Below are 12,105 nucleotides of genomic sequence, written 5' to 3' on the forward strand. Positions count from 1 at the left end.
TGCAATTAGCGGACCTCCAGCTGTTGCAGAACTACAAGTCCCATGAGGCATAGTAAGACTGGCAGCCACAAGCATGACACCCAGAGGCAGACGCTTGATGGGATTTGTAGTTTTGCAATAGCTCGAGGTCTGCTAATTGCGTATCCCTGGCTTAGAAGAAGAGGGTTGAATGTTACTTTAAGACTGAGGACATCTAGTGGTAGAAAGGGAGTATTGCCGGTGATAGCTTTGGCTGGAAGGTGAGTATTGTAGCAAAAGCTGCATTTTTTTTTTAAATGATTTTGGCTGGAGCTCTGCTTTAACTGTAGTAGTGAAAAGTCATGTCACCTACCTGGCTGCACTGTATAAATCTCAGGACTAGCTGGACAGAACTACAAACCCTCTAACAAGAAAAACAGCTCCAGTATATAAGAATTGAATTTTTATTTAGTTGTTTGCCCAGAGTTCAACAGACTGCAGTATTATTTGCCATAGAGTACATTGTGAATTGATTTAGTATTATTCCATTCCAGTATCCCAGAATGCTTCACTCCTGCCCTGCATGCCAATGTTTTTAGCACTCTGTACCTCCATTAATCAAAAGCCCATTTTACAAATTAGAGGCCAAGACAAATCCCTGAATTCACACTTTGTTAATTGCAGAGTGTGTTGCCCACGCCAGCTATTTCCATGACTGTGCAAAAAGACGGGACACAGAAATACCAATTATCCCAAAAACAATATCTACAAAATCTTCTTTATAGACATTTTTGCTTGTTGCTGATCAAAGCTTTTTAATCTTCATCCATCCCTATTATTAGACATGTCGACTACCACTATGGATAACAAGAGGATGACCCCCAGACAGAAGAAGGTCTTATAAGGTCCATATAAAGTAAGCTTTGACATTGGCCAATCAGAATGCCCCTTTCAAGCTTCTATGTAGCGTAGGAGAATTGAAGGGAGCATCTCATTGGCAGCTCTGGGGTATCATTATCTGGTAGTTTGATCATGAAGCTCTGTGTCTTTTTAAGAGCTTGGTTACCCTATACTGGGTGCAAATGGCACCAACATTTTTTGTCCTCAGCTATGGTATATGGTTATTTTAAAACCTGGATAAATCTGCATATCTGTTACTCTTAAACTGGCCATACATTATACAATCTTCTTATTCCATCTTCTTTTAGATTTACCTTCAGCTAAGTAGCACAAGGACCTGCCTGATTGCATTTAAAATGCACCCACAGCCCTGCGCCCCTAGCTCATCCTTTTTTGAAGCCTAATAGGGCCTCTGACTCTAATCATGCGCGTAAACCCCTCCCCCATTGGAATCCATGCGCCCAGATCCCAGAATGTAGAAGGGACCAGACGCATTGATAGGGGGCGGCACCCCTAATGGAGGGTCCGCTCCTGGTATGACCTCATATTATGTGGTGTTCATGAATCTAATAGAATATTTTACAAGAGAATTGTATAATGTATTGCCAGCTTAAGTAATTATCCAAACAAATGAAGTCATATGTAAATCTGATCCTTTTATTTATTTTTTGTAGCTGAGCTTGGTTCCATCCTCTCACACCTACTAAAACTTTATATAGTCCAGAGAGGTGGCCACAATATTAAAATGCCAACTAGTATGCTTGAAAGGTGGGAAGGGCAAGGCAAAGCCTAAATACGATTGCAAATTCACATGCTGTTGATATAGCTGATTGTTTGATATGGATTATCTTGTTAGTAACTTTTTTCGCCACATGTTAAGTTTGAATTGGATAGGTTTCCAAAGGAGAAAGGGAGGGTTATAACCCCCCAGGTTTTGGGGAATTGGGGATAATGACCCACAGCTACAACAGGAAGGGAGAAGAAACCCCTCTAAGTGGAAGGAATGCCTAGTTGTCACCAGAACTGGTGTTCCCATTTAAAGATTTCCCCTCTATTCCTGTTCTGGGGACAACCCAAAAGTTAGAATTTTCTAGCTATCGAAGATAATGGTAAACAAAATGCAGCATCGGAGGAGGGTCGTCGGCAACAGAGGAAGAAGAACACTGGACAAATAAAAAAGAAGAAGAGCAGAAGAAGAAGTGGGAGAAGGAGAAGCCTGGAGGAGGAAGATGCAGGAGAAGATGCAGGAAGACCGGAGGAAGAAGCAGGGAAGAACAAGATATTTTTAATAAAAGACTTGTCAAAAACGGTCTACTATATTTTTTCACACTGCACTACTTTTTTTTGGTGAATGGGTAGAGGTACAATGTACCGCATACTCATTCACATAGGGGGAGGCCAGATTCCAATAAGCCCCCCCGCCCACAGACCCCGACAACCACCGGGCAAGGGTTGTCGGGAAGAGGCCCTTGTTCCCATCAACATGGGGGCAAGGTGCTTTGGGGTGGGGGGCACAGAGTCTGCCCCAATGCACACATCCCCCTATGTTGAGGGCATGCGGCCTGGTATGGTTCGGATAAGTGTCTGGTATGGATGGGGGGGAACCCACACTGTTTTTTTTCCACAATTTTTTTTTGCCTATTTTTTACATTAGGCGGGGAAGCATGATCAAACTACCAGATAATGATACCCCAGAGCTGCCAATGAGATGCTCCCTTCAATTCTCCTACGCTACATAGAAGCCTGAAAGGGGGATTCTGATTGGCCGATGTCAAAGCTTACTTTATATGGACCTTATAAGACCTTCTTCTGTCTGGGGGTTATCCTCTTGTTATCCATAGTGGTAGACATGTCTAATAATAGGGATGGATGAAGATTGACAGCTGATGACTGCAAAAAGCACTACAGAAACTCTCAAAAGCAACAAACATAGATGTGAATTGAGCCTTAATGCATGCGCTCCAATGTATCCAGCTTCTACATAATAAAAACGGCTCTTGTTCCCATCTCAGTGCTGCAGTGCAGTGCATTCTGAAAAATATTTCTTTTTTCTGTGCTTAAGGCCTGGTTCACACCTATGCATTTTTAGTGCTTTTTTTGCACTACAGTCCATTTAACATGGTTTCCCATGGGACACATTCTGTAGTACAAATCTGCAAAATGCAAAGAGCACTAAAAAATGCATAGGTATGAACCAGGCCTTAGTACTTTGGGAGGCCCATAGAACTCAATGGTAGTGCATATAATGTGCGTTTTGGTGCATTGATATTGCCAAACCCTGGTTAATACCAGTTATGCCCCATACACACTGTCGGACATTCCGACACACAAAATCCATCAGAGTTTTTTCTGACGAATTTTGGCTGAAACTTGTGTTGCATACACACGGTCGCACAAAGTTGTCAGAAAATCTGATCATTCGGAACAAGGTGACGTACCAAGCGGACTACATAGAGGCCAGTAGCCAATAGCTTTAGTCTCCATAGATTTTCTGAGCGCGCGTGGCACTTGCGTCGGAATTCTCTACACATGATCGGAAAAAGTCAGATCGGATTTTGTTGTCGGAAAATTTTAGATCCAGCTCTCAAACTTTTTCCATCGGAAATGACGACAGAAAAAGTCCGATAGAGCCCACACACGATTGGATTTTCTGACAACATAATCCGATCTGACTTTTTCCGTCAGAATTTCCGACCGTGTGTGTATGGAGCATAAGCCCTCCAAATTCTACATTCAAAAACGTATTGAAAAAAAAATAAATGCATGTCAACACACAAATGAATGCGCGCACCTCTTCACCCAAGCAGAGACCTGAATGGGCCCTTATGGTAAGCGGAGCCCAGTGTTACCTCCCAGCATGCTCTGCGCCCCATCACTCTCATCCAATTCCCCGCACACATTTACTCTGACACTGAGCTCAGCTAATCTCATCAGGGACCCTTTTAGTATTAACCGGCAATGACAATTATGATGCATTGCAGATGTCAGGCGGTTTCCAATATCCTGATGCGGCAGACAGAGGAGGAAGATGACAGCAGGGGCAGCTGTGAATGCAGAGCAGGAGCACTTCAGGATACAGGAAGCTTCACCGTACTTGGCATCGGTGGAGGAAAATGACACATAGATCTAAGAGGACAATACTACTCTCTGTAATCACCAGCAACACAATTACTGCAAGATACAGAAGAGTCTCTTAGAAAAGTCTTTCTTCTTGTGCTGAGCAGCAATATAACAATTATGTATTATAGAGATTAAAATCTTTTAGTGGACTTTTTTTTTAACTGCAGACCTGATGTGAGGTTGTTCTTGAAGGAGGATTTCTAAACATAACCAGAGACAGATATGTGATATGTCTATTACAAAATCCTAAAGAATGTGGAAAAATTTTATATATATATATATATATATATATATATATATATATATATATATGTGTGTGTGTGTGTGTGTGTGTGTATGTATATGTATATATATATATATATATATATATATATATAATGTGTATTTTGTGTATAATATATATACACACACACACACACATACATATATATAATATATATATATATATATATATATATATATATATATATATATATATATATATACGTACATATACACACACAGTACCTTGAAAAAGTGTTCATACTCCTTGACATTTTCCACACAGTGGTACATACATGTGAAATGGAAGCAAAATAATAAATGGTTTTCAATATTTTTTACAAATAAATATGTGAAAAGTGTGGGGTACATTTGTATTCAGCCCCCCTGAGTCAATACTTTGTAGAACCTCCTTTCACAGCAATTACAGCTACAAGTCTTTTTGGGGATGTCTCTACCAGCTTTGCACATCTAGAGTGACATTTTTGCCCATTCTTCTTTGCAAAATATCTCAAGCTCTGTCAGATTGGATGGAGAGCGTCTGTGAACAGCAATTTTCAAGTCTTGCCACAGATTCTCAATTGGATTTAGGTCTGGACTTTGACTGGGCCATTTTAACACATGAATATACTTTGATCTAAATCATTTCATTGTAGCTCTGGCTGTATGTTTAGGGTCGTTGTACTGCTGGAAGGTGAACCTCTGCCCCAGTCTCAAGTATTTTGCAGACTCTTAGGCTGGATTCACACCTATGCAGTTTTAGTGCTTTTTGCATTTTGCACTACAGAACGTGTTCCATAGGAATCCATGTTAAATCGACTGTAGTGCAAACCTGCAAAATGCAAAAAGCACCTCATAATGCATAGGTGTGAATCCAGCCTTATGCCTCGTACACACGATCAGACATTGATTTGACATTCCAACAACAAAATCCATGGATTTTTTCTTGTGGATGTTGGCTCAAACTTGTCCTGCATACACATGGTCACACGAAGTTGGTTGGAAATTGGAAATGTCAAGAACGCAGTGATGCACAACACATATGACGAGCCGAGAAAAATGAAGTTCAATAGCCAGTGCGGCTCTTCTGCTTGATTCCGAGCATGCGTGGAACTTTGTGCGTCGGAATTGTGTACACACAATTGGAATTTCCATCAACGGATTTTGTTGTTGGAAAATTTGAGATGCAGATCTCAAATTTTGTGTAATGGAAATTCCAATGGAAAACGTCCTATGGAGCCTACACACGGTCAGAATTTACGACAAAAAGATCCCATCTAACATTTTCAGTCAGAAAATCCATCCATGTGTATGTGGCATAACAGGTTTTCTTCTAAGATTACCCTGTATTTGGCTCCACCCATCTTCCCATCAACTCTGACCAGCTTCCCTGTCCTTGCTGAAGAAAAGCATCCCCACAACATGATGCCGCCACCACAGGGTGGTGCGCAGTGTTAGTTTTCCACCACACATAGCGTTTTGCCTTTAGGCCAAAATGTTCAATTTTGGTCTCCTCTGATCAGAGCACCTTCTTCCACGTGTTTGCTGTGTCCCCCACATGACTTCTCACAAACTGCAAACGGGACTTCTTATGGATTTCTTTCCACAATGCTTTCTTCTTGCCACTCTTCCATAAAGGCCAGATTTGTGGAATGCATAACTAATAGTTGTCCTGTGGACAGATTCTCCCACCTGAGCTGTGGATCTCTGCAGCTCCTCCAGAGTTACCATGGGCCTCTTGGCTGCTTCTCTGATTAATGCTTTCCTTGCCTGGCCTGTCAGTTTAGGTGGACGGCCATGTCTTGGTAGGTTTGCAGTCGTGCCATACTCTTTCCATTTTCAGATGATGGTTTGATGAGTTGAACAGTGCTCCGTGAGATGTTCAAAGCTTGGGATATTTTTTTATACCCTAACCCTGGTTTAACCTTCTCCACAACTTTATCCCTGACCTATCTGGTGTGTTCCTTGGCCTTCATGATACGGTTTGTTCACTAAGGTTCTCTAACAAACCTCTGAGGGCTTCACAGAACAGTTGTATTTATACTGAGATGAATTTACAGACTCTATTTTCTAATTAGGTGACTTCTGAAGGCAATTGGTTCCACTAGATTTTAGTTAGGGTTATCAGAGTAAAGGGGACTGAATACAAATGCACACCACTTTATTTGTAAAAAATGTTGAAACCATTTATCATTTTCCTTCCACCTCACAGTTAGGTGCCACTTTGTGTTGGTCCATCACATAAAATCCCAATAAAATACATTTACATTTTTGGTTGTAACATGACAAAATGTGGAAAATTTCAAGGGGTATGAATACTTTTTAAAGGCACTGTATATATAGATATACTGTGTATATCTATATATATATATATATATATATATATATATATATATATATAGATATATATATATATATATATATATAGTAAAGATAGATATCGACATTTTTAGTTTTGTGCAGTTGACTAGGACATTGAGGGCACCAGAAAAATGCAACACCTTTTTATGCTGCACGGGCAAATGCACCCATGAGCATGTAGCATTTTTTAATAACATTTTTACTAGGTGATCCTGGCAGGAACACGCCTCCTGTCCTAGGGTGACAACGTTCACTCACCGTACTGTGTCTATGGAGAGTTGTCACTCTGAAACAAATAGTGTGTTGGGACTACAGAGCACCTCCTCCTCTCATTAACAAAGGGAACGGTGTTCTGTAGTTCAGACAAGGAGCTGGGAACCATGCTAGGCTGAGAGCTCAGGATATCATCAGCTCACATTATTTCTGTCAGGATCAACAGGCTGCATTGTATTAAATAGATGTACATAAATACTTCTAATAGTATATTTACCAGACAAGAAAAAAACATTTAACACCCACACCAACTGTGACGGTTCAAATGGAGTGTGCATTGAAAAGCACTGTACCATGTACTTGTATGAGAAAGTATCCTGTTCTCTTTGTATTGCTTCCTTTGTGTGAAATCCCTGGTGTTCCTGCTAGTCCCCTTGCTTTCCTATTAAAAAAAACTGACCAAACTAAGCAGGAGAACACACCGTGTTCAGTTCTCTAGCTGTGCGGGGAACTCAGCCTGCTCTCCTCCAATAATCAGGCTTGTCCTGACACTCCTCTGACGTCCCCCCACTGCACAGACATTCACTGGGAAGATCAGTTTACTGCTGCTTCTCCTCCCCCCAGCTCTTATGCATCTAACAGAGGAAATTGAGGTAACGGGAACCCAGAAAAAAAGTATTTAGAATGTATTTTTATATCTATTTTTATATCTATACACAAAGTATTGCCTTTCATTTCTATTTTAAACGGAATGGGTTCTTGTTAATGTGATCGTTTACAATCACTTTAAGTATGTGAAAACTAACACCAAAATGATCAGTAGATCCAGAATTATAAGTATAAGCAGTGGCGTCGCTAGGGGGTTGCTTTTGGGGCTATAGCCCCGAATCTGGGGCCCATAGCCCTGAGTCTCTGCAGGGGTTCCCAAGGGGAGGGGAGGCTCTCTGGAGACCCTGATGTAAGTGTGGGGGCTCTCTGGGGACCCTGATGTAAGTGGGGGGGGCTCTCTGGGGATATATATATACACACACACACGTATATTACTATATATACACATGTGTATGCCCGCCCAAGCATATGACTTTCTTTACTATGCTACTATGGGCTCTAGCCCCAAATCTTTTGTAGACCTAGCACCGCCCCTGAGTATAAGCATATTATATGCAAATTCAAAGCTGATCCACCCCCTACATCCCACGTCCCACAAACACCTTCCTTCCCAGCATGCTTTGTTTCCATATGTGAAGATGTCACTTACCAAGACACGTCCCCCAGGTCCCTGTGACTCGACCGTGACTCCCAACCACATATTCTCAATGATGTTACGACCGGGCAGACCTGTGGACACAAGAACATCATACAGAATCCTTAGATTACAATTAAATAAAGTCTAAAGAGCAGCCCCACTGCAAGAGAGGACTTCTAGTTTCCCAGATTTGGGGAGGAGGGGCACACTTTATTTTAGTGGCAGCACCTTCACCTCCTCTTAAAGTCTATTTAAAGTCCAGAATTTACAAAGAAATTCTGAGCTCTAGCAGGCAGAGGGCGGGGATCTGATGTCACACACTGAGCAGCATAGAGCAGGGAGCTGATTGTAATTTGACACCTGAGTGGAGGGAATGGATACGCCTCTTCTACGTAGTCAGATAGGGAAACATTCACTGCTGAAGCTGTCAATCACCTGCTGTGTGCTAGAGGTGGGGTGGGGTGGGGCTATTTCTCAGGACCCCTTGGTGTCAGCAAAAACTGTCAGAAGTAACTTATGCAGATAGCAGAGGAATGAGAGAGAAGAAAGAAATCACACTTTGTGCTTTGGATTGAGGCAAGTACACACTATAGAAGGATGTGCTTGGTAACCACTTGCAGAGCGCGACTTTGACATTTAATACCCGGGTTATGACAGCAGCTAGCTGCCATAACCCTGGTATCATTTTTTTCGTTCAATAAAAGTGATCCCGACAGTGGATTTGCCATGGGATCACTTTTAGAGGCGGGGGGAGAGGTGCCCCCTCCCACCACTTTCCGTTCATTTCCGGATTTACCGAAGCCATCGGTAAGCCTGGAAGCAGTCCGGATCCATTGGATAAATAAGCAGGAAGTTGAGTGAGGGCAAGATGGCCCTCACTCGACTCTATGCCCTTGGAGGACCTGAGTGACCTCCGACATCACTTCTGGTTTTTGGGCTTAAAGAGTTAAAAAAAAAAAATATCCTGGAGATAAATAAATAAAATATAAATTAAGTACAAGTGTCAACAATTTTTTTTTCTTTTGCTTTTAAAAGGTAAATAGGTTATCTGGGGTCTTTTTATTTATTTAATTTATTTATTTTAATCGTTTTATTACTTTTATTCCTATTACAAGGAATATAAACATCTCTTGTAATAGAAATAAGCATGACAGGTCCCCAATAAAGAGGACCTGTCATTTCTATTACAAGGGATGTTTACATTTCTTGCAATAGGAATAAAAGTAATAAAAAAATTTAAATAAATAAAGGGACAGTGTAAAAATAAAAATGAAAAAGTAAAATAAATAAGAAAAAAATAAATAAAGCGCCCCATCCCTCCGTGCTCTCCTACAGGAGCGAACGCATATGCCGAACCCGCATATGTAAATAGTGTTCAAATCATACATGTGAGGTATCTCCGTGATCATTAGAGTGAGAGCAATAATTCTAGCACTGGACCTCCTCTGTAACTCTAAACAGGTAATCTGTAAAAAAAATATTTAAAGCATTGCCTATGTAGATTTTAATGTAGCATAGGTTGTCGCTATTCCACGAGCGTTCGCAATTTAAAGCGTAACATCATCTTTCACGTTATATAAAAAAATTGAGCTAACTTTAATTTATTTTTATTTTTTTAATTCTTTAAAGTGTATTTTTTTCCAAAAAAAATTGCGTTTGAAAGACAGTGTGACATAAAATATTGCAACGATCACCATTTTATTCTCTAGAATCTCTACTAAAAAAAAAAAAAATAGAATGTTTTGGGGGTTCTAAGTAATTTTCTATCAAAAAAATACTAATTGCAAAAAGTTCCAGAAAAAGCCTTTTCAGAGGTTCTACAAAAGCCAATCAAGAACACTGATATATCGCTTTTGTGTGAGAGATAAACAATGAAATCAGCTCTGTAAAAAAATGAAGACGATGTACAGCTGGATCCATAATTCCTACGAATTGTTTTCTTAAAGGGGACGGGAAGGGGATGTGGCTGAAAAAACCTCACAATATTCAGCACCTCATCCCAAACAAAAATGTATGGTGGGGGATGAAGAAAAGGGATTATAACGGTGCCAGAGAGTACAAATAACAAGTAGAAAATCACATTAATATGTTTTATTATGAATACAAAATATAAAAAAGGACACACAAAAAACATCAAAAATCAACATACAATAATGTAGATAGATACAATACACATACATTTTAAATTAGAGACAATTTTGAGACAAAACAGGCCTAGATCTTAGGAAGGCAAATAGTACAAGGTATCAACTCCTACATGTTTATCCTTGGTACAGGCATATATCATTTCCCTGAGGAAGCCAATGGTTTGGCGAAACATGTAGGAGTTGATACCTTGTACTATTTACCTTCCTAAGATCTAGGCCTGGTTTGTCTCAAAATTGTCTCTAATTTAAAATGTATGTGTATTGTATCTATCTACATTATTGTATGTTGATTTTTGATGTTTTTTGTGTGTCCTTTTTTATATTTTGTATTCATAATAAAACATATTAATGTGATTTTCTACTTGTTATTTGTACTCTCTGGCACCGTTATAATCCCCTTTATTCATCCCCCACCATACATTTTTGTTTAAAGGGGACAGGCTAAATCTAAAAATCGCTTTAAAGGGGGTGTGGCTTATCCCGGATGGGCGTTGCTCTGGCGGATGCGGTTGACTAGCCCGTAGCAGGGTTTGCTGAGATTGAGGGCGGGGCTAGGAGGAGTGCTCCTTTAAATGATTTAAAGGCGCACACCACCCTAGAACAACATCCTGCAATTAAAGACAAGGAACGCCTCTAAGCTCCGGCATTCACCAGTTTTTCTCATTTTCTTCTGTGAACAAACGTGTTTTTTGCGGATCTAAATATAATTAGTTGCCCAGATCTGCCAGATTACAGCTCCTCTTGCTGTGTCAGCCTGGACACATGTAGGAGCAATAGAAAAAGTCAAGATTTGAAGGACAGCTGATATAAATAGGGAGCATTCCATACATTACAGTAATAAAGTTAGATTTACAACACAGGCCAGGGCTACGGAATTCACATATATCTGTCTTTTCTCTATATCATTGTTATTATTACTACTTCTTGGTGGGATTAAACAAACCAGAGACTAATTTTCTTCATTCCAGTAGAGATATCTCCCCCTTTAGCTCCCACTACGCAGGTCTAACCTTAACCCCTTTATGACAGCAGGACGGGCTCCTGATGACATCAGCACTGTATAGCCAATCAGGATCCAAACTCACTTATTGAGATCAATGGAGCTGCACCGCAACTGTGGGCCAGCTTGGCTCGCAGTTTTGCGGCACAGTAGCACAATATAAAATTGCCTATTCACATAAAAGAAAAAAAGAAAAACAACAGGCGTCAGGAAGTGGCAGTAGTACCTACTGAACACCTGCCAGCTGTCGCTATGCGTTATGATGTACTCTAAAAAGCGATCCACCGCAGACTAAAAGAGTTCAGCAGGGGGGTGGATTTGTACTGGGAGGAAGGGGGATTTATGCATAGGGGGGGAACATGCAGATTAATGCTCAACTTTTACTTTTTTGTGGGGGGGGGGCGGTTTTTGCTGACACAATCATTTATCTTGGGGGGGGCGCAATTAGGCATACTCTCCCTGGGCTCTAGATGACCTTGTCCAGGCATTACCTGCCAGTGTGAAAGAGCCCTTATATTTTTTTGGGCATTTATATCTTGCAGAATTGGGGTCCGTGGTTCAAATCCTGGCTAAGACATGGATATGGAGTTTCCATGTTCTCCCTGTGCTTACATAAATTTCTCCTGGGTACTGAAATTTCCTCCAAAGCTCCGAAGACATGCTGGTAGGGTACATAGCTCCTGTATAAATTGGCCCTGGTATAGGTGTACAGATTGGCTATCCACATGTGTTATCACATGCCCGTCATGAGTCCATGTATAGTAAGTAGAAGGGTTGAAGGAAGACCAACCTTGCCAAAAACTTGCCAAAGAATTCTAAGGAAAAAGGCTTTCAAGGGCATTAGACATGGCACCCAGGGAGCTGGCTGTGAGCACACAGATATCGCATACTAGACATGT

At 40.8% G+C, this 12,105-nt stretch overlaps 1 protein-coding gene across 1 annotated transcript in view; it reads right to left on the reverse strand.

Moving 5' to 3' along the window:
* Nucleotides 1-12,105, reverse strand: part of ITGA3 (integrin subunit alpha 3) — a 132,785-nt gene that overhangs the window by 71,469 nt on the left and 49,211 nt on the right. The window contains 1 exon segment of the mRNA XM_077460062.1: nucleotides 8,072-8,151. Coding sequence (XP_077316188.1) covers nucleotides 8,072-8,151 — 80 coding nt within the window.

The sequence above is a fragment of the Lithobates pipiens genome, unplaced genomic scaffold (assembly GCF_037356315.1).
Source record: "Lithobates pipiens isolate NorthernLeopardFrog02 unplaced genomic scaffold, aLitPip1_a1.2 Scaffold_28, whole genome shotgun sequence".
NCBI classification, from domain to species: domain Eukaryota; kingdom Metazoa; phylum Chordata; class Amphibia; order Anura; family Ranidae; genus Lithobates; species Lithobates pipiens.